The 23,477-nt window shown below is 40.1% G+C and overlaps 1 protein-coding gene across 2 annotated transcripts; it reads left to right on the top strand.

Moving 5' to 3' along the window:
• The first annotated feature begins 1,578 nt into the window (after positions 1-1,578).
• On the top strand, positions 1,579-21,588 carry LONRF3 (LON peptidase N-terminal domain and ring finger 3). Of its 2 annotated transcripts, XM_066339030.1 has the most exons (12): positions 1,579-2,286; positions 3,518-3,636; positions 4,178-4,300; positions 6,456-6,611; positions 7,991-8,234; positions 8,912-9,002; positions 12,205-12,319; positions 12,731-12,852; positions 13,487-13,645; positions 14,675-14,837; positions 15,620-15,769; positions 16,483-21,588. In XM_066339030.1, the coding sequence occupies exons 1-12, from the start codon at positions 1,665-1,667 to the stop codon at positions 16,639-16,641; spliced, it is 2,223 nt and encodes a 740-aa protein (XP_066195127.1). In that variant the 5' UTR covers positions 1,579-1,664; the 3' UTR covers positions 16,642-21,588. The 2 variants fall into 2 exon arrangements, with proteins under 2 accessions (XP_066195127.1, XP_066195128.1); XM_066339031.1 differs by lacking the exon at positions 6,456-6,611.
• The last annotated feature ends 1,889 nt before the right edge of the window (positions 21,589-23,477 follow it).

Below are 23,477 nucleotides of genomic sequence, written 5' to 3' on the forward strand. Positions count from 1 at the left end.
CCAGTGCTTATTCAATTCTTTTTCTAATTGAAAGGCTTGCTTGAGAACAGCAGTCGATTTTAAACTTTTTCTTTCATTTTTTTTTTTTTTTTAATATTTGAGAACACTAGAGACAAGGGCCAAATTTTTGGCAGATGCAAAATGTCTTCACATCATAATTGTGATTTGTGAATCAAAAGACAATTGAAGGATCTGATGGCTGGCTTCTGTTTGCAGGTACATATCTGATTTTCTGTATAAGCATAATGTTGCCTGCACATGGACACAAACATCATAAAATTAGTGTGTATTTTTAGAAGATAAAATTCACATTTTAAGCAGCTTTAAACTGATTTTTCTCTTTAAATATAAGGTCGTTTGAATTTTCTCAAGTATCTTCCCTAAACAAGGTCTTGCAAGACTCAGGTTACCTCTCCTTTTTTTCATCTTTTCTCCTGTCCATTCAAGCTCCACAGGCAGGGCTCATCCCCTAATACCTGTTTAGCTCATGCAGTCTAAACTGAGGAGTCCAGACACTTGTGCAAATGGAAATTAATTCCTTCATCCCCTCCCTTGAGCTTCGTGAGGATGCTGATATATAAGTAATAGGATACAATCGGGAATTTCAAATGCTGCAATGGAATTTAAGACAGTGTGAAAAGTGATCTATATTTTTAGAATGTTAGTGTGTGTATACATAACATGGACATTTCTGGTAACTGTAAATATGCATAAAGCTGCAAACAAAAAGCATTACACAACTTCTTTTAGAACAGCTTGTTTTCTGTAGTAGCACAGGTGATTTTCTCTCTAGACTACATTTAGAACAGACAGTTACACAACTAGTGCAACTCTCATTTAGCAAGAATAGGTAGGAACAGGCAGATTGAAACGGTCAACAGAGCTGCTCTTAAATGAAACAAAGATACATCAAAAGGCATGTGCATTTCATCTAGAATCTGGCACGGACAGGTAGACAACGTGCCACACTGCGAAACTAAATAAACACAACATTTTGCTTCTGATGTTTGCCTTAGTTGCTCTAAACCGGGAGCATCTGACATTAAAATAGCTTCACTACTACATAGATTCCCTTAAAGAGAATGATTAGCTGCAAAGCTTCACGATTCCTGTTCTAGCTCGAAATTGGATTCTCGCTTTTCAAAACCACTTCGAGCCGAAGTGTTTCTTTAGCACTACCGGCCGTACGAAAACACCGAACCCTGGCACGAACTCCGTGTCTCACCGAGGCGCCCGGGCAGCCCAGCGGGTCAAACCCAACTCCGCGCACGGTGTGCCCGGTGTGCAGCGCTCCATAGCCCAGCACCTCGGTTCTCCGCACGGCTCAGACCTCCCCGCCCCGGGGGCAGCGCGGGCGGGACGGGGTGTCCGGGGCACGGCGGAGCCCTCCCGGGGGTGCGGCGGCGCCGGGCCCGGCGCGGGGCGGCCCCTCCCGGCACGGGCCGGCCGGAGCGTTACAAAACCGCCTGGTTTTGTAACAACCTGCGGCCGCTGCCCAATCAGCGCCGCCGCCGCCGTCACGTGCCCGCCTTTATATAAGCGGCGGCGGCGGCGCGGGGCGCTCCCGGCGCGGGGCGGCAGCAGCACCGCCATGGGCCGGCCGGGCCGCGCCGCGCCCACGCCTCACGGCGTCCCGCGCCGTCCGCCGCGCTAGAGCCGCCGCCATGGGCTCGCACCTGCCGCCGCGCCCCGAGCCCCAGCTGGTGCTGCAGCTGGCGGCCGGGGCTCTGCAGGCGCAGAACTTGGAAGCGCCGGGCGGCGGCCTGGGGCCCGAGTGGCAGGTGCTGCTCGGGCGGGCGGACGCGCTGGCCTTCGGCGGGCGGCTGCACGAGGCGCTGCCGCTGTACCAGCTGGCGTCCCGCCACCAGCAGCTGCGCGCCGAGCAGCTGGAGAAGCTGGTGGAGTGCCTGGCGCAGAGCGTCCGGATCAAAGAGGGGCTGCCCGCCGCCGGGCAGCCCGCGGCACCCCGCGAGTGGGACGTCTTCAGGTGCCGCAAATGCCAGGGCTTCCTCTTCGAGCCCGTTTCCTTGCCTTGCGGACACACGTTCTGCAAAAAGTGCCTGGAGAGGGACCGGGCGCCCGAGTCCCGCTGCGTCTTGTGCAAGGAGGCGGGCGGCGCGGCGGCCGGGCAGCTCCTGCGGGTCAATGTCATCCTCAGCAACCTGCTGACCAAGTGGTTCCCCTGCCAAGTGAAGGCTTCGCAGCTCCGGCATGAAGGGAACCTCCTCTACAAGGAGAAGAAGCTCCAAGCCGCCCTGCAGAAGTACAACGAAGCGGTCAGCCTAGGTAAGGGCTCTCCCTCCTCGCTGCCGGTCCTCGGCTCCGCGCTGGGGGAGATAACTTTCCACCGGCCGCGGTTCGCTGGCGGCCTCTCCGGCGCCTCTCGTCCCGCCGAGCGCTGGGCTCAGCCGGGGATACCCCGGTGTCCGGGACTGTGCCGGGAACGCGCTCCCGCTGGCCGCCGGCTCCCCGGGCCGGGCCCTGGGGCGGGCGTCGGGAGAGCCCTGGAGGAGAGCCCCAGGGAGGGGTCTCGGCTCTTCGGCCCGCGGTGAAACTGGGTCAGGAGAGCAGCGGTTGCGTAAGCCCGAGCCTGCGGTCCGGCTGGGCTCCCCCCGGCCGGCGCCGTTGTGTAACCGGCGGAGCCGGGGGGAGCGGAGCGGAGCGCCGCGCCCTGGGCATCCCGCCGCGCCCCGGGAAGGGCTCTGCGCCCGGGGGATCCCCGCAAACCACCCCCTGTGCGTGGAGGAGCTGCTCGCAGCCGAGCGCGAAGGCAGCGGAGGGGATACGTGTCCCGCACCCCCGGCCTGCCCGGCCCCGCTCTCCCTCCCCATCCCCGGGAAGCGCCTACGGGGCTGTGCAGGGAGAACTTGTGATGCGGTCCTTTTCATGTAGTTTGAGGAAAAGAAAAAGTGACTCCCGCTGCAAGTACTACCTAGAAATTAAAGGCAAGTTATTACAGGGAAGCGTTTCACTTAAATGAAAGCGTTCCCAAGAAAAGTGCCCAGCCTCTCCCCAGCACACGCTGTGTCTCCATGCTGCAGTTTGTGTAACTCGGTGATCACTGTAGCGCTACCTGATTCTTCATGCTGTCCCTTCTTTTCCTGTGTTTTGAGCTCTGGCATGAAAGGACCCTTATTTATCACTTAAGAACTTTGATGCTACCAATTTTGAAACTCGTCCCTACAGTGTGACAGCATTCCTGCTGCTGTGTTAAATGCCTCCTGTGTGTCTCTACCAACCATCTGATCCTCAGTCAGTGCTGGTAATTTATTGTGTGAGCGTCTCAGCATTTATTTATGCAATGTTCTCTGCAGTTATATAATACATAGCTGGCGTTTTGTCTGGAGTTGCCCAAAGAGGTTTCCAGATTTATTTTAGTACATAGTTATTTTCAAACTGGATGTTTTGTGGGTTTGTGCAACTTGGAAGCACCAACATGGTTTAAAATAATTAAAAACTAAGGAATAAAGCTTATGTAACTAATTTCTTTTTACCTAATCTACACTTTTTCCTACAGCTCCAAATGACCACTTACTATACAGCAACCGGTCCCAGATTAACTCTACTTTGAAAGCTTGTGAAGATGCATTGCACGATGCAGAAACAGCGTGCAGGCTCCAGCCATACTGGTTGAAAGTAAGTTCTGACTCCAGTTGTAATTTTTAAAAACCTTGATACTGCCCTGGTGGGAAATGGTTAGAATGGTCAGACATTGGAATCTGGAGGAAGCTTTAAGTCCTGTAACTTCTTCGACTCCTGCAATTTACAGACATTTAACCATTATGTTCTTGAGCTTCCTGGGGTGAAGGACACGAATGCTAGTCCTGGAGAACGACCTGAGGTTATTATCTTTGACTTGGATGAGTATCCATTTTGTGAAATCTCTAAAAATTGAATGCTAAGGACAAAATTACTATTTTGGAAGGTGGATATAGGGGAAGTAGATGTTTCCAGTATCAGTTTGGGCCAGGTGCTGTGAGAATCATACTGGCATGAGTGAAAGAGTATCCTGTTTATGCTTGTGGTTTTCAGGACTGTTGTGTTTAGAAACCCAGACACTGGTGATGTCTACGTGTAAGATATGATTATAGTGATTTTTCCTGTTTAACTTTTCCTTCTTCAGAAAGGTCTTCTGTTCTGTCATTGTGGCTGCAGCTGTGGATGTGTTTCCTTGCAGGGTCACCTAAGGAAAGGACAAGCATTAGCTAATCTGGGGAAAACAGAAGAAGCTTTAAGGGAGTTTCTATTCTGCCTTGCTTTAGATACTGGGAACAAGACAGCCAAGTCTGAGGCACAAAAGGTGAGTTCCCTAAATCATCTGGAACTGCACAGTTGTTTGCAGTGGCCTCTCACAAAGGAGGATAAGATTTTTTTTTCTTTTCCTCTCTCTCATTATTGCAGAGAGCTGGATGAAGATACAAATCCAGACTGTTGTTCACATTTGAGTCGTGTATTGCTGATCTGAAGATAGGAAGGTAGCGAGAAAATTTACTCAGCAGCAATTCAGTGCAAACAGTGTTAGCATCAACAATTTTGAAGGAAAATTGAATTGTTAATAATTGCCACCCACAGACTATTGTGATTCTCAGATATCTAATCTGATTCCTAGTCTGCCAATCTATTACCAATGATGGAGTGCAGAAGAGGGGGAGTTGCTACTGAATGATGTATCAAGCCAATGACTGGCAGAACACAACACGCAGCACTCATTGAACTCCACTTGGGAGCAGCAGCTTTCTTCCTACTGCCAGTCATGCTGCCCAAGTGTCAGTGCGTGCAGGAGGTGTGAAAGAGGAAGCAGTCAACAAAGGAAGATTGGTTTTAAAACAGGTTTTTAGGGTTGCTAATAATTAATGCTAAATAAGCAACAAAATAGATCTGCAGTGAGGCTTTTCAGTTGCAACCTACAATGTGTGTGAATATTTACATGGCATTTGTGAATACTCCTATTTTACCCACCCCTCAATCTCTTCCTGTATTTTGTCAAAATCAGTATTTTGACATGGGTTTTTTTGTTTTGTTGTCATATTTAAAAGGCTCAGAGTTGCAGTGATTACATATGGCAATAAAAATATAATAGTTTTGTTTTCCTTTATGGCAGTGTATTTATGTCATTCTCAATCACTGGTGGGATGGGAACATTAGGGTTTCTGTGTCCTGTAGCATATAAGGCTTTCTAAAAGCACAGGAGACTTCTTACAGTAAACCTCTATTCATAAAGGTGGTAACAGAGTATAACCTGAATGGTTGTAGTGAAATCAAATTTCTATCTCATTTTATATATGGTTGAGATTTCAGTCTCTTGAGGATTTTTTGTCACTGATGTTTGAAGGTTTTGTTTGCTTTTTTCTCCAATGCGTTACACGCAGTCTTTCATTGTCATTATGTCATGATTTGTGCTCAAAGTCATGCTGGAGGACTTTCTGTGAACTAGAGCAAAAAGACCAGAAAAAAACAGATATGTTTCTAAATTCTGACTCCATATAGCCATTTCTAAGACATTTAATTTCTGAGCAGTGGGGTTCTGAGAAAAACTAGGCTGCTTATGACTGAAAGAATTACTTGTGCACTCATCAGACACAGAGTTCATCCATGATGCAATATTTTACTGGGTCATTTCCAAGGCTATTCTCATAACAATGACATACTACATTTTACCAAATTCTTTGGGTGTAGTTGTGATGTTCTGCTTGTATTAGCTGTCTGCCTGTGTTAGTTTGGACATAGTGTGATCCTGTGAAATCCTTTTTGGCTTTAAATAGAAATCTCAGCTGTCATGTGGCTCCCTCAGGCATCAGCAGGATCACCTCAGTAGGATGTTGAAATTAGTTTTTGAAGTGTGAATCTTCTATTCAGCTCTATTTTTTTCCTTAAATATTCATCTGATAATCTATGCCATACAAGGGGCTTCAAGCTGCTACTTGAAACAGAGTCATTTATTTTCTTATAGCAAATGAAAAAATAGCATTTTTCTACTGCCTACCTTTTTTGTATTCTCACATAAGTGAATTAAAAATAGTTGCAGTTTACAATATCAGACGCATTTACCCAACTGATCTTGGATTAAGCCTGTGAGATGAGTGCTTTCTGTGCTAGTAAACTCCAGTGAAAGATGATGTGCACAAAAAAACCCCAAAACATTTAAGAAAGTTTTTAATAATTTCTGGTGAGCCCTGAACTGCAGGACAAAGAGGACAAAGGCATGTGTGTGTCACATCACAGAGAATGGTTAATAACTCCGTGGGCTTGTTTAACTCTGAAAGCGTTTCTTGCTGTCTGTTTGGCCTGTATTGCATTAGCTCTTGCACTTTTCGTTCCTACTGTAGTTTGAAGGGCTATTTAAATGGTTTTAACAAAACCCTGGATGCTTCTTTCAGCTATTCCCTTACTTGCTTTTTCATTTAGAGGTTGCAAGGAAGGAACTAAGCAGTGAAGTGTTCTGTTTTATATCACAGCTTCTACTTAGTTTGTTTTCACTCATCCCGGGAAATGCTCAGGAACACTTACCCGATATCCTGCAGCTGTTGTCACATCACTCTAGATTAAAGGGGAATCTTCTAAATTCAGTGGGATCTGGAGGCACCAGCCATAACCTACAAAGGTTGCTCAAGGTAAAGATCAAGTCTGATGTGTGGTTCTTAATTTGTTGTGTGTTTTGTGTTCACATTGGGAAGCCTTCTCTCCTTTTTGCCTCTGGGAGATAGGAGGGTACATTTCTCAAATTTTTACTGAGTTTCAGAACATACAAAACAGTGTTAACTTACTGAAGTTGCCTTATTTGACTTCTTTTCTTTAATAGAACTCCTCTGTTGTTCTGATAAATTTATGTCAGAATTGAGTTGGTTCTGCCCCTGTAATTCTTTAGGTTTTTCAAGTAGTTGGTAGTGGAAAAAGGCCTCTGTGGATTTGATTTAGATACCCTCAAAAGCTGTGAAATGCTAAAATCTAGAACTTTAACTTGAGCTGTAACTGGTGATGCCAGTAATTAAGTCATTCTATAGTCAGTCTGTACAATACTTAGAGGTTATAGAGCTACGTAAAATATATTAGCTACTTCATAGCTTTGGTTTTGCTATGTTTTGCTGTAGTTTTGTAAATGGCTGCAAAGGTTTACAGTCATAGGTTTGTAAGGATCACTTCTGCTTCGCTGAAACCTGAACTTTGGGATAGGGTTTGCATCTATTGTATTTTTAGGAGAAAACTTGGCTAATCCTTACAAATAAAAATGGTAGCTTTTGAGCTGCCATGTTGAGACTGATAAGAAACAGTCAGTGACATTGCCCCATGGAAACGTTGTTAGGATATTCTGACAAGAAACCCTTTTGCATGACTCGTTCACGAAGCCATTCAAGGCACAGTTCACTCATCTTCCTGCATGTTACACATCACAATCCTCAGTGTCTCTTTTGGGGTCCATCCCAGGAGGTGATATTGCAAAGCTGACAGGTGATGTTCTGTGCAGTGGCTGCACACAGGATGTCCTGTGGCCATAATGGGATAAACCCTGAACGGTTTATCCTCTGAGAAAGGAATCTGCCTTGCAAGAGGAAGCTCTGGACATTTTCCCTCTTAAAAAATTTTGTGTGTTTTTATTGCTTCCTTAAAATGAGTTGATGTTGTTTTGGTGTTCCTGTTGGTTAATGCCATCACCATGATATAAGTAATATGCATTTTCCCATAGGTTCAATGATAACAATATGTTTAATATGAAATCTAACCTGAATCCAGTTTCACAACCTTCAAGCTTTAGAGCCACACAAAAGGGCTGGAAATACTCAGTGGTGGGGAGGGGAAATCAAGTTTGTTGGTTGCTTGCTTTTTGGGGTTTGGGGTTTTTTAATTAGGCTTAGCAATTCTCAGACTCTTGCTTCTTGACCTACAAAGTCCTTTCTGATGATCCATAACATTAAAGATTTTTGACAGGTTGAGGTTTTTTTTCCATACCAAGTTGTTGGAAGTTTGGTCTAATGTCAGTCCTCTCTTCATACAGGTCAATGTGGAACAGAAAAAGGGGTTTTCCATTCCAGAGGAACCAAATGTAACTACTTCTGGTAGTTTGAGGAAATCTATACAAACTACAGAGAGCAAAAAGGACTGCTCAGAGGAGGAGAACAAATTCACCTCCATGCCAGAGTCTACTTTTCTCATCTCTGAGAAATGTAGCCTCCTGAAAAGGAAGTGCTGCTCAGAGGAGATGCGAAATGCTGAGGTGCCCTGCAAACTGATGAAGAAAGGTATGTTTAATTACACACAGGGCAGGTTCCGTGGCACACAACCCATGGAAACTTTTCTTATGTAGGATTCAGACAAGAGGGACCAAATTACACTTTGTCTTTTATATTTTCTCTTTTGCCTAATCAAGGCATGCATGTTGTGGAATTTTTCCTCTTATGTATATAGAGAAAAAAGTCTAAAAAGGGGCAAAGAAAGTTGAGTCATATGCTTTACCCAGCAGAGCTCTGAATCTTTTAAAGAACATCAGTGTTGCACATAATCTTAGCACTTTCTATAACAATTTTTAAAGTTTTAAAGTGCAAACTCTCTTTGTTCTTGATATCTGCTCTTGTTTTCATGCTGTGGGGTGCATTTACAGTGGTATGAGAGAAAAACTTGTCTCACTTTAGACTTTCAGCACTAACAAAAAATGTTTTGACATTGATTGCTAATGCAAGGCCAGATTGAATCCTCTGTAAGTGGGTATAATGTGACCAAAATTAGGGGAACACGTGCTGATTTGTGCCAAGACTGAATTTGAAGTTTTGCATAGAAGTACTGTAATGGTACTTCATGCTCAGTATGTGGCAAGTATATACAACACACATTTAAATATCAGATGCTGGCATAAATACATGAGATAGCATTGTGCTTACATAGTTCTATTCAATTACTCTTTTTTTTTCCTTATTGATAGATGTAGTTGATACTAAGGAAATTAGCACTGGACAACATATTCCATTTGAAGTTGTGGATCCATCAGATTTGGACTGCTCCCTGTGTATGAGGTGTGTTTTTTCTCACAGATATCTGTAGCTTTCTAGCTGTATCTTCCTTGCTTTTATGACCTAGAGATTTTCTAGCTTACTTGGTTCTTATTTTTGCCTCTATCATGAAATTAGCTTTTACTGTGATTTTTACTCCAATTATACATTTCTAAACCTTTGGTTCTGAGCACTCTTGATGCATGGGGGCTCTGATCTTCTCTGGGCTAGAGATTGCTTTGGAAAAGTCACACATATGAGGGTTAAGCATGTTAGTGAAGGTGTCTGAAAGATTTGCTCTCACCAGCCACTACCCAGTGGTAGTGATACCTACCCAGCCACTGACACAGTGCACAAACGCACAGTTTATTATCTGGCAATTTGTAGAGCTATTTGTCACAAAAAGCACAAAATGCCTGAAGAGGCCACATTCAGTGAATATTCTGAGCTTACATGTGAAGTACTGTGTTGCTGCTATTGCAATAGGAGGATCTTGTGAGTAAACAAGAGAATGTTTTAACTCTCTTGCTGAAGAGATGTGTTCCTCTCTTTGCTGAGGCAGTCACTCCATTTGCTTGAAGATTTCTTCTTCCAGTTAAACAACAGTTATCCTCGGGAACAGCAATGGCTTAGTAAAACAAGTAGGAGTTGTCAACTGCATCTATTTTATTACTTGTTTTGTACAAAGCATTTTAACTTTGGCAAATACATTATGTGGGGTGTTTTTAGTGACTTAGAAATATTGGGAAGGTGTTTCACTTGCTGCAGTGAGTGTTGCTTAGGTTGTTTGAGTTTTTTAATTACCCAAATTTATCTATAATTCATGTTTGGATTAGTTTTTCACCCCATTTTTAAGAATATTTTTAAATTCTTAAATAGCAGATAGCCTCTTTAAGGATTTACTTCTGAAGGCCTGTGTTTTGAGAAATCTGGATTTTGTTTGTATGCAGAAGAGGAGGCTTCATTTTGTTTCAGACAAGCTGAAAGCTTTGAGGACCAACTGCTGTATTGTCTAATTTGCTTCTGCTTGGAATAAATCAGATCTGCCCCCTCTCCCTCTGCCTGTCTACAGCTAAAATATGTTGTAAAAGTTTATGCAGCTGTCAAAACACTCAGTAGTGCAAAGAGCAGAACTTTCCTTTTACAGAAAGCCACACAATTAGTCTTAGATGGTTTAGTGATTCTGCTTGTTTATCATGGTTGTCCACAAAGCATTTTTCAGGTGTTTCCAATAAAATTACTTAATCCCACTTTCTCATCCTCTGTTAAATCAGAAACAGCCAGACTACAATACATTTGTAAAGGAAGTAGCCCAGGGATTACTGTTTCCCTTAGAGCATAGAGGATGAAACTGTAGTCCCAACTGCAGGCCTTGCTTTCAGAAGGATGTTAGCTTTGTAACACCACTGCTCAAGGAAGGCTTGTGCTCAGGAATGCTCTCCTAAGATCTTTCTTATTATTTATGCAGACTGATTGTAATTATTTCCTACCACGTCCTTCAGAAATGTTTTGGGGATTTGGTTCCTGGGATACTTTGAACTAATTACCTAGTAACCTACTGACCTGTTCACAATTAACAGCAGGAGCTGTTATTAACCTGTTTGTCTGATGGTTTATCTACCTTTGCTCCAGCAGCAAGCAGAAAATACAAAGTAGTCAAAGCAACATACTGGTGAGAAAAGAAGGAGCATTAATCGACAGCAATTTAGTTTCTGATGTTACAGTAGCTCAAAATAATGTCATGAGGAGTCTTGCTGTGTAGTGTTTTTCTGCAAGTCATGGAGCTTGTCCAGGTCCTTTAAGAGTGGTTAGGAAAAGCTGATGCTGGCTTTTGTGAGAGCAGGACTCAGGAATTTTAGCAGGAGTATCTTGACTTTATGCAACATTTCAGATGAAGTCAGTCCCTACCAAATAATCATATATGCAATGCAGTACTTACTTGAACACGGGGTAGAATTCAGTGTTTCACGTAGTATAAGTGAGGTTTCTGTTCATGAAACAGTTAACAAGTGCTTTCAATTACACCATCAAGTTGCAATAAGATAGGTGTGGCATTCTAGATACTATTTCATATGTTCCATTGCTTAAATGTCAATGTTTTTGGTAACTAATGACATTTAATAAGCTCTCTATAGCAGTCTTGTTAACAGCCGATTGCAGTCTTAAATACAGTCAAAGATGTCAAAGATGCTAACAGACATAAGTTTACGTATTGTAATTTCCACATGTTTAATAGAACATAGTGTACTGTTTTGATCAACTAATTTTTTTTTAAATTATTAATTGACCTAGATTATAATTGGACTAGTATTTGAGACCTTAAAATGCTCAGACAGTATGTTGTAAAATACAGTATATTCCAGACAATTTAGTTTTTGGATTTGAAGTGTTTCTATTTTTATAAAAACTTATGTGTTATTTCTATCTCCTTAAGGTCTTTATTGACAAGGAGGCATGACTTTGCAATATTGCGTAATCATACGAAAAAAAAACTTTACATGAGAATAGGTGTCATAGTGGTCCTTGAAATGGGTAAAGGATAGACATCATGATACTTTGAAGACCTGGTCTTATATATTTAAATATTCTTCCAGATGAAACATGAATCTCCTGTCACTCATTTTCCAGAAAAGCAGTCACTAGAAGGCTAAAAAAAAAAAAAAAAGATTAATACCTATTAGAGCTGGCATTATAGAATAGTAAAATTGTTTAGGTTGGAAAGGACCTCCAGGATCTTTGAGTTCCACCATTTATTCCAGATCTGCCAAGTCCCATTTTATTGCAGTTACTGATATGGGCTATTATTGCAAATAGGTATTTTGTGCTTACTTCTACACATACAAATAATCACAGAATTTCAGTAATAGTTGTGCAAGAATTGCATTGAGTCTCAGTTTTGTTAGAGAAGTCAGATGGTCCAACTACTGGTTCTGTTTATTGTTCACACAGAGGAGAATTAAATGCTGTCTTGTGGCAGTATTGTCCCTCACATTCACTGAAGTCAGAGTTTGTGGGATGCCTTTCATGTTGCATGACAATAAAAAAGTCTGTAAGCTGAATAAATACAAAAGTTGTTTGAAGAAATTAAAAGCAAGAGGGAACTTTATCCCTGCAGTAGTCAGTAGTTAAGTTAATGAATGAATTCAGCTTTTTTTGGTAGCAACATTTTTCTTTTACTTTAGTACACGATATTGTTGTTTTTTTGCTCTTGGATTTTCCAATCTAGGCTCTTCTATGAACCTGTCACTACACCTTGTGGACACACCTTCTGCCTCAAATGTCTGGAGAGATGCCTGGATCACAACCCAAAATGTCCCCTGTGCAAGGAGGGGCTCTCAGAGGTAATCCTTGGATTTTTTTCAGCAGAAGTTCAAGTGCAAGTGATAGGAACAACTTCACCTCAGACAGCCTTGATATTTCCCAGCACAAAAAGAAATATTACATAATTCAGGAAGAATGTGACTTTTAAAATGCTCTTTTTAGTTGCTAAACATAGCTAGTCTCTGTTCAAACCTTAGGACCAGGCCTATACTTAAAAAATCTGTGGATGATATTTATTTTCCAGATTTCCTAAGTAAATGTTTGTAACACAGGGAATAGTTCAAAAAAACAACTCTTCAGTGACAAGTTTAGCAGATGATACAATCACAGACATCAGAAAATGGTAATGGATGATGCCCTTTGCACAGGCACCATACTCTGTAAGTTGTTGGATGCTGTCTCTTAACTGCTTGTGTGTGTTCTTACTGCAGTGCTTGGCTATGAGGAAATATTGTAAAACAGTCCTAATGGAGGAGCTGATAGCCAGATATCTTCCAGAAGAACTCACTGAAAGGAGAAAGATTTATGAAGAGGAAATAGCAGAGCTTTCCAAGTATGTAATCCATTTGTGTAAAGTCCCATCTCTAATTCTGCTGCTGTTAGCTGTGAATGGCTCTGGCTGCTGTGGAGCACAAGCTGAGTTGCTGATGGAGCTTCTTTCTCTGTATCACGTGATTCCAGGGAACAGGGTCCAGGTGCAACTGTGCTTGAGTGAGCGTAAGAACTGGACACTGTGCTAAAGCATAAAGAGAAGTAGAAGAAATCCAGAAGGTTGCTTTATAAATCAAGTACAAAGCAATGTGTCTGCTTTCAGTGAACCTCTATGAAAGGCAGAGTGAGACAGTAGGTAGAAGTAGTCTGACAGGATGGGGTTTGGAATATACTGGATAGGGACGAAATGGGCTTAAGGGAAATAAAATAAATAAAACAATACTAGAGATACAATAATGCTTTTACTAGCAAATCCAGAAAGTTTAATGAAAAATTTGTCTGCTATTAAGTGGTATATAATTTTCTAGAATATTTATTCAGTTAAAGGGAAAATAGCTCTATTTATTCCATTAAGAATTTTATTCTAAGGATGTCATAATTTCTATTTTAAGATGACATAATTTTAAAGAATATGAGACTCATGTGTCAGTAGTTTAGTAAGATGGCATATCTGATTTTTCCTCTTTTTCTTACAGCCTAAATAAGAATGTTCCCATATTTGTGTGCACAATGGCTTATCCCACAGTCCCATGTCCTTTGCACATCTTTGAGCCATGCTATCGGCTGATGATCCGGAGGTGCATGGAGACTGGCACCAAACAGTTTGGGATGTGCATCAGCGACCCTGTCAAGGGGTGAGTGAAGAGCTTGGACCATGTGAGGTACCCACTTAGTCTGGAGCCAGTGGGGAGGTGCAGAAAGGTCCATGGCTGTAATATCTGCTGTAGTTTTCCAGTAGAGAAAGTTTCTTCCTAATCATGCAGGTTAAACACATTGAGGAGACAGAAGTTTTTCTCTTGAGCACTTGGATTCTGACTAATATGATTAATATAATGTCTGTTCTCTGAAAACACTCATAACTGAATGTGTGTCACATGTGGTTGAGCTGCAGATCTCCCATCAATACATGAAAAGAAAGTGTATTTTTCTTCTGCTTTCAAATCTGCTAAATGTTTTGGCACAAGACATTGAAATTACAGTAAAGCATGTTCTTGGGCTAAATATCCTTAAATTATGGGATATGTTTATATCCTCCCTGTTCTGAATATAGTGGAAGCTGCAGAAGTATAACAGGACCTTCATAAGGACTGGCTGAGCATTTACATTGAGCCATTTACAGCCAGTCTGAGGTAATTTGACTTCAGTGTTTGACTCTCTATTTAGCTTTTCTCCCTTATTTTTGTGCTGTAACCTACTGGGTATGTATACTCTGTGAAAAGTACAATGTGCAGAAAATACCCTCCTGGCAAGTAAAATCTGCTGATATTGTGCAAAACATTTTTTCTTCATAGATTTTCTAGTCCTTCCATGATGCTAGTATTCTGAATTGCACTTGTCCTTCTGTACAAATTGACTGAACATATTAGGATTATGGAGAAAGTTTGAAAGCTTCTGATTTGTATATCTTCCAGTTTCATAAGATGTTCCCTGTATTTCAAAACATCCAGTTAGCATTAATCAGATTAGACAGTCTGAATCTTCCTGATAGTTTTGCAAACAATTGTGGAATAATTTGAACTACAGCAAGTCAGTGCAATGAACAATAGAAATGAGCTGACATTTGTAAATACCTTTGTGGTAGGGGCTGGCTGTATGGCAGCTCTGTGGAACTCAGGGTGGAGAGAATAAGACTTGTTTACTTGCCTTTGTTCTGATTTCAATAGGTTTGCAGATTATGGCTGCATTCTGGAGATAAGAAATGTTGAATTCTTTGCTGATGGTCGTTCTGTTGTAGACAGCATTGGCAAAAGGAGATTTAAGGTGATTCAGCACAGCCAGCGTGATGGATATAATACAGCAGATATTGAGTACATTGAGGATCAAAAGGTAAATTTAGAAGTACTTCATTTAAGTTGTACTGCATGCAAAATTCTAAGCATGTATGTTTTTATGATTTCTTTTTTCTTTAGAAGTTTCTGATAAAACGAATTTGTGATATCTAATAACAGGTCATGGTAAAGATGGGGCACATAGTAGTTAGCACAAGCATGCACACACACCGCCCATGTTCTGAAGAGTGTTTCCTGGAGGTATTTATCAGAGAACAAGACAAAGTGAATCCAGGATGATATCTTACTGCTCTTCTAGACAGAATAATTGCAGTTCACAAAGAAGGTGGAGGGAGAACGTGACATGATTTGTATGGAAGCCAGTTAGAAAATCCCTATTCATGTAAGAAACAGCAGGATTGTGTGCACCATAACCTTCAAAATTGCTTGCATTAATTCTTAAGAGCTTTTGGTGTGTAATGGGAAGATAAAATGTCTACTCTGGAGCTCTACTGATTTAAAAAAAAAATCTTTGCATGATTTTTTTCCAGCTTTGTACAATGTTTGTGTAAAGGTTTTTTCATACAACAATCCAGAGAGTGCAAATTCTACAAATAGATATTTTTGGTTTAGAATACAGTCGAAGTGAAGAATTTGCATAGGGGAGGGGCATCAGAAGGGGAAACACTAAATGAGCTCCGGTATTTATTCCAGAGCCTTTTTGGCATGCCTTTTTTTTTTTTCTTTTCCTTTCCCCTACCCAACCCTGAAAATCCTATGCCTTCCCCAACATGCCAACTGAATTAACAGTAACCTTCCACCTCTCATTTCTCATTCCAGGTGCAAGGACAAGAATATGCTGCATTACTTGTTCTCCATGACTCTGTCTATGATCAGGCTTATATGTGGTTTAACTCCCTCAAGCAAGCACTCAAAAGTCGAATTCTCAGTCATTTTGGTCCAATGCCAGCTAAGGATCCTGACCCACAGGTATCCAGAGTCAGTGGCTTATGTAATTTTAGAGACAGAAATAGTAGGTATATCCGATAAGCTGGCAGGCATTGTGTTTTAAGATGAAAATATGAATACTCTGCATTTACCCCACGTAAGCTGAGCCTCTGAATTTAGTTGCCACAAACCAGTGGTAGCACAGTTGCAAAGAAAAAGCTCATATTTAATGTTGATAACTTTCTGAGACTGTTTATCTCACTGTATTAATCTCAGGAGACTGAACTGCCTTTTTGCCTGCTCTGCTTCCCAAATTAAATGACTGAGAGTAAATAGGCAACTGAAAACTTGTTACTTTTGTTAAAGGACTGCAAATGGTGGGGTCCTAAAATAGCAGAATATAACAAGGGCTAAATATGATATAGTCTCATAAAGTATGGAGAAGGAAGACAAGAATCCTAAAGAGCTGGGTCAGTAATAACATGGAGGAAAAATAGCTTTTAAAACATCCAAAATATTTCTAGCAATAGAAATGCCTTTAACATCCTATTTTTAGGAAAGATGCCACTTGTTTGTAGTCTGATTCAGGCCAATCAGTAATCACAAGCCATTAGGCTGGCAATAAAATTATCAACTTGCTACATTGCTACCAAAAACTGTGTTTTCGGAGTTAAATCCTCAAAAACAGGACCTTACCAGCTGTATGAATCCTTCCTTTTAATTTGTTTGGTTTTTTTTTTTCCTCCTGACTGCAGGCTAACCCCAATGGGCCAGCCTGGTGCTGGTGGGTCCTGGCTGTCCTTCCACTTGAGAACAGAGCTCAGCTCCCTTTCTTGGCCATGAAATCCCTCAAAGACCGCTTGAATGGCATCAGACGTGTCCTTACGTTCATGTCTCGTACGAGATCGCGGTGATGGTGAGGAGGAGAGCTGGGGAGTCTCCCACAGTCTTTGACTGCAGACTGTCTCTTGTAACTTCATCTAACTGCAATAATGTCTTACAGATTTGAGTGTCAGGGTGTTTCAAGCCTGAATTTCAAAGAGAATGAGTTATAAATAATAGGGGATGTTTATGGATACTTCAATAGTTTCCTTTTGGAACTGAGATGAGTATTCAATCACTGCACTGCTAAATTAATAACAAATGAGATAGAACAAAAAGTGATCTTGTTTGCCATAAACCTTTAAAAAATCTTAAGGGTTTTTTTAATTTATTTTATTTTTATTTTTTAGTGGATAAAGGATAAACTGTGCAGTTTAATGTGAAGCAGAAATAATAAGGTTAATGCATTATTTCAGTGAACTGCAAAGTCTTTTATTCAAATGGTTCAGGTTTTATATAGCATTGTGTAAAATAATGTTCACAACTTCTGTTTGATAATTTATTTTTGCACTATGATTTTTTTGTTTCAAAATGTATATTATTTATGTGTTTATTCACTAAAGGAAAGTGAGCTGCTCTATTTATAGTGTTTTTACCCTGTATTTATGACTGGGGGCAAAAATGATGATTCTAGCAGTGCACAAGCAACTGCTTTGATAATTTTTCAGTTCTTTGTGTTCAAATACTTTGAATGTTTTTCTACTCATCCCCAGTTCTACTGTAGCTTAAGAACGCCCCCAAAACATCCTGCCTTGAAGTCTTTGAATACACAGATTGTCTGAGTTAATTCAAGCACAGCTGTTGAAGGTTCATCCTATGCTTATGGTGAGGTTCCTGATACAACCAAACAGTCAAGCACCTGCTTAGGCATGTGTTTAAGTGCTTGGGTAAATTCAAGTACTGATGGATGATGTCAGTGGGAATTGACCATAGTGGTGACAGAAGGCTCTATCCCCTAATATTTCACAGAACAGAATAACTTGATAACTTGAAATTGAATTTCTATCTGAACTCTTTCTTGCAAAAATGGACAATGGCTTCAAACAACTGCAAAGGAAGAGCTGCAATATATGGAAAGTGGCTTATCCTAGAGAAAACTGGAAGTACTGGTGTCATTTCATTGTGGGTTAATACATAGAAATTTTTTTTCCCCCATCAACTCTTGTTGCTGTTAAGATGAGGTTTTTTTCTTTTAATTGTTTGGTGGGATTTGGCTTTGGAGTGTGTGTATGGGATGGGGAGGGGGGAGTTATTTTGAACTGTAGGACTCAGAGGGTAGTTTGTGTCACATAAGAAGGTATATATTGTAATAAATGCTATTTATTTCACCCCAATCTTCAGGTTTCTGTTAGCTTCAAGTCTCTACCCAGCTATTGCTTTTCTCTTAAGAGATTGGGTAGTGTTGCTAATAATAGTTATCTCCCAAGGAAAGCAAATAAATTTTAGTGTGATTACTTTTAGCTATAAAGCAGGTAAAAATAGGGCAGAAATGAGAACAGGAAGTATCTTGGTTTCGGGTTTTTTTTTAATCAACAGTTCATATACTTCTTTTGCTGCTTTTATTGCTTACAGTGTACCACTTTCTGGGACTGCTCTTACGTCCATCTGATTTTGACTTTCACTGATTTCAATGTGAGCAAACCTGGGCCTTTTATTCTAAGCTACTGTTTTCCTTTTCCGTGGCAATAACTAGAATGAAGTGAGAATGTTATGGAATGCTATAAATTTCTTTGCATTTTTTAATGCAGGACAGCACTCTGCCATTTCATGCCTTTATGAAAAAAATGCAGTCTAATTTAATGTCATTTTTCTGCATGCTTTTCCATCGTTCATGTTTTCCCGTTATCTCACCAGAAATATTTATTACTTAAAAGTAGTTTCCATGAAGCTACCTTTGTTCCACTTCTGTTAAATTCTGTAGAACTTTTTAATAAGGGTACCAAAGAAACAAATGGAAGACAAACATATTTTACCCTTGTGGTACACATGGAATCTGTATCCTATTTACATTGAGCTACTTTGGAAATGCTGTAACTTTCTTCCATACTGCTGGATTTGCTGTGCTTCCTCCATGAGTGGTACTTGGCGTGCTGTAAACAATGTATAAAAACACCTACATGTTCTGAACAGTACCAAGTGATGACGCCTGCTATGGTGTTTTGTCTTCATAAGTGAACAGCAAAGTGGTTTCTATTTGTTTGGAAGTGAAGCTGCATTAAATGCAATGCTTCCACAAACCATTATGTGCTATTGCAGAGCATAAGTGTCTCATATTGCTCCCACAGGAAAAAAGCTTCCAGTTTTGTTACTCTTATCTGTGATAAAAGGATCTTAAATACTAATTTAAACTGTTTTCTCACTGATGTAATTATTTTTTATCCTGCATGCTGTAACTTCTATATACTCATTCTGCCTATTTTGTTTTAGAAATGTCAGGGAAAGAATCCTTTATTTTAGAGATGAATATTGGTTCTTTCTATTAGCCTTGAGTAAAGCTGCCAGAATTTCCAAGCAGAGACTTGTGTACATGCATGGTGAACACCCAGTGCATTTGTTGCAGCCTGGAAATGCTGAACCTACTGCATGTAATGCAATTAGGTGATCTGCATATGCACAACAAATCGAAATTCCATCTGTACAGATACAGTAGCAATTTCTCTGGGGATACTCTATAGCCACACATCCTAGATTAATGGCTAATGTCTGCAAATTCCATCAGAAATGAAAACCAATACTGAGAAAGATGTATGCTAAAGAACACAAACCTGTCCAGGAAAAACTGGACAAGGAATACCCTTAGCCTTCATTGTGTTGAGATGCTAAAATTTCAGTAATGATGTTTAAAATAAAAAAAAAAAAAACCTAGGTATGCCGCACTATGACTGACTTTTTCAGTTGCATAAATAAGTACAAGGATGTAAATGCAACATTTATCACAGGCATGAATAAACAGCTGAACAGATTTAAAAATACCTTCAGTTTAATTATAGAAATAGCATTGATCAGATAAAATACTAATTGGGGGAATATTTTATTTCAGCTGCTCACATTTTTCTAGGCACCAAACCCAATTTTATAACGAGTCTTGCTCATCTGCTGATAACAAAAAACCCAGCAAACTAAATCATGACTCAAACTTGCATTTCCTGTGCGGTCAGAAGTATTGATTAATTGTTGTGGGGGCATAAGTAATGCCTAGGCTGCTTAGACAGTAGTTCAGTAGTTTTAATAATGAAATGATAAAATGGTGTGATTATACTAAGTCTTAAGTGACATTCTGGTGTTAGTTGTAAAAGTTCCTCTTGCTTTTTTTTTGTAATTTAAGTGCTGCTATCTTCCATTACAATGTAGCAATAAGAGATACTAGCTGTCAAAATGAATGGCTGAAGTGTTGCTCAGCCTGTCGTCCTGTCCTGTGCGACTGCTTACTGACAGAACACCTTAACCATGGATTTATTAATCCAAAGATTGTTTTAATCCTAAAAAAAAAAAAAAAAAAAAAAAAAAAAAGTGGATTTGGATGTAGCAGGTATGTCTCAATCTGTGCTATAGAGAAAGAGCTTCCTAGAGTTGAGTTCTGTTTTAGATGGTCTTTTCACAGAATCATAGAATCCCAGGTTGGAAGGGACCTCAAGGATCAATTGGTCCAACTTTTCTTGGCACAAGCAAGGTCTAGACAAGATGGTCCAGCAGGCTATCCAGCCAAATCTCACAAATGTCCAGTGATGGGAAATCCAACACTTCCTTGGGAAGATTATTCCAATGGCTGATTGTTCTCATTGTGAAAAATTTTCTTTTTAATGATTTCTACTTGGTGCTGAAGTTTTACTGGTGTTTAAATCAATGACAGAAGTTGTATTTAAATGCAATGTTTAGGAATGGAGAACATGTTCACAAACACTTATATAAAAAAGCTAAAATTAACTATAGGGGATTTGTGCATAAAAACCCATGGACCTATATGCACTTAGGGTAGTGCTCCCAATTTCCCCCAGGTCCTACATCAGAGGAACACATTCTCTCTTTTCAACCCCTGCTTAGTTCTCATTTAATTCACAACTGAAACTGTAACTAGTGCAGTATGTAGTTTAGGGGGTGGGGTTTATTTCCAAAACCCAGGGAATCACTGGAAGTCTTATGGCTATAGCAAAATGGTAGCTTGAGCAAAGTCACTCTCTTAAAACACTTTGCTAAATAAATATTGTATGAAAGAAGAAAGAAACTAATCTGCTTAGAGAGGATTAAAATGGGGGATAATAAAAACCTGAACTATTACATTGACTTGCTCATCCAGGTATCATGTGAAGTGCTTACTAATGTTGGATTTTCATAAGGTCTAAAGTAACCCTCACATAGAAGTGCCTGTATTCTGTTATTGCCATTCTTGAGCTTTTAAATAGTCATAGCCATATATTTTATAAATATAAAACATATGCACCTTTTAATCTTTACATTCAATTTGCAGAACAAAGGTTTACAGAGCAGAAGTGTAGCAAAAACAATGTAATAGCTTCTATAATTCCCTGATAAGGAATGGGAGAAGTACAAAAATGAGGAGCAAAAGACTATCTGTGTAAGATGTCTTAATTTGGAACCATATACTTGTCCAATTTAATTCCATCAAGCTATGTGGTTACAAGAGTGCCAGAAATATATCTATCAAGCCATTTTAAATAAAAAGTTTTGTGGACTTGTATATTCCATTTGTTTGTAAAACATCTTTTTGTGCACTGTAATGAACTTGAAATGAAACTTAAGTTATACTCTCATATCACTGGACAGAGTACTGTTCAGCTACCTCTAAGTAAGTTTGAAGTAATTTGGTTTTTTCCAGATTTGTTTGCATTGTCATATAAAATATATTTTAAAAACTCATAGTCCAAAGAACCTGTATGTGTTTGTAGATGTACTTATACCTATGTTGTACCAACAAGTCTGTGTGGAGAGTTGTTTCCTAATTAAAATTTTTGTCTTCTTTACTCTTTGGCTTGCATAACAACTGCAGAGGTGAACAAAAATTACATGGGATCTGCTTTTTTGTTGGTGTTCTAGATAAAATAACAAAGAACAACTCCTATATCCTGCAGTCACACAACAACACTTGAAGTGAAGAAGCCAAACCATAGAAATTAGGTTGTTCAAACCTCAGATGTTGTAAGAGGACAAAAAGTGATGCTGGGGTTTGAGGGGGGGGGTTGGGGCTTGGTTATTCCCCCTCCTCTCTTCCTTTGTTGCTGTGGTAAAGCAAAAGGAATGGGAACTGAAGAAGGCCTGGGTTACTGCTCTACCCTGCACTTCTCCCAGCTTTGCTTCCTCTGATGCGTTGCTATTTGCTTTACAGGTTGCTGTGATTTAAACCAATGACCAGGATACTTTTTCATTTACAGTCTCAGGCAGGAATGCATCCCAGCCATACTTAAGCTGTGTGGTGATAAAAGGACTGCTTTCAGTGATGACCACTTAAGAAGTTCCATAGGGCTATCAATCTCAGCTTCACTGAGAAAGCTAGAGAATACCTTTATTCATAGACCTACTATCAAAAGTTTATTCTACAAAAAAATGAAGAATTAAAAATTTTTTGCAAGTTACATATGTATGGGCTGCTTCTTTTGCCTTGTCATTTAAGCAAAATGTAGCACGCTTGTGACTTGCTGCCTAAGGCCCAGCCACTGCTGCGGTCAGAGGTTGCCTTGCTGGCCTGTTAGGTAAGCTTGTTCAGGATCTGCATTTACTTTAGAATCCAGGGCACAGGCTAAGGCCTATGGTGAGCCTACAACTCATTATGTCAAGGCCTCTGTTATGTGTAAGAAAATATATTTGTGTCTGATGAGAGGAAGTTTTGGTTGAAGTGCATTTTCATAAGGAAATAATGAATAGTCAAAACTGGAGCTTTTCTTGGGAATGTATTGATCAAAATTATTGTTTTTAAGTAGTAACTTTGGTTTTGAAAGCTTTAGGAGTGTTTATAAAAAAGAGTGCTTAAGATGCAATATGAAACAGAATTTAACCCAAATATAGGATAGCAAAATATTTCCTAACTACTTTCTCACTATGTCCTCATTTTATAACACTGTACCTACACAGATTGATTCAAATGGTATTTGAAATATGCCTAAGTCATCTACCCTTACATAAAGCTTCATATTAAAATGATCATTAGCAATTTTAGGTTATTTTTATCCTGAAAAGCAGTTAATGGAAAGCCACTGCTTCCAGCCAGCCTTTGCTCTCCAGTTTCCTGACACAGGATCCTGTGTCTACTTTGCTGTACATGGGATCAGGATCCTGTGCCATACTGGGCAAAGGAAAGGGCATGCCATGGGACAGCTCCTGCCTGTAAACTGCCACAGCTTCAAAATGCCAGTAACTTGCTTTTTTTCTACTACAAAATCTTGGAGCATTTCATAATATGCCATGGTTCTCTGTGTGACTGGGTGAAAGCTATAATGGTAAGAGTTTGTATCTTCAAAAGAGGTGCTGACTTCTTAGCTTTAACAGTTAATTAGCCTCTGCTGTAGGAACCATGGATTGCCTGGTCTTTGCTCCATACAACTCAAAACCAAAGACAAGGTAAGGAAGGTCATGTCTCAGCCTCTTGGCCACATGTACAGATGAAAGAAGACTAGAAACTTCTTTACTGAACTATTGTAGGGCTAGGATGGGTTTTTAAACATCTTTCTGATTTTCAAACAGGCTTTTATTATCAGTCACTAATATCAAATTCACTAAAATCTACATAACAGAAGAACTAGACAAGAGTAGCTCTTGCTTAGTAGACAAGAATAATGTTATATTTTTACTACACAGATAAAATCAATACCAAAAATTAATATACAGAGGCTACTAGAAAACTGATGTAAAGAACAAG

The sequence above is a fragment of the Sylvia atricapilla genome, chromosome Z (genome assembly GCF_009819655.1).
Source record: "Sylvia atricapilla isolate bSylAtr1 chromosome Z, bSylAtr1.pri, whole genome shotgun sequence".
In the NCBI taxonomy this organism is placed as follows: domain Eukaryota; kingdom Metazoa; phylum Chordata; class Aves; order Passeriformes; family Sylviidae; genus Sylvia; species Sylvia atricapilla.

Bases quoted from the DNA above. Each gene is read 5' to 3' on its own strand.
- LONRF3 (XM_066339030.1), top strand. From the start codon at position 1,665: ATGGGCTCGCACCTGCCGCCGCGCCCCGAGCCCCAGCTGGTGCTGCAG. The intron at 2,287-3,517 runs GTAAGGGCTCTC...TTTTTCCTACAG, and splicing joins CAACGAAGCGGTCAGCCTAG to CTCCAAATGACCACTTACTA. The intron at 15,770-16,482 runs GTATCCAGAGTC...TCCTGACTGCAG, and splicing joins CTAAGGATCCTGACCCACAG to GCTAACCCCAATGGGCCAGC.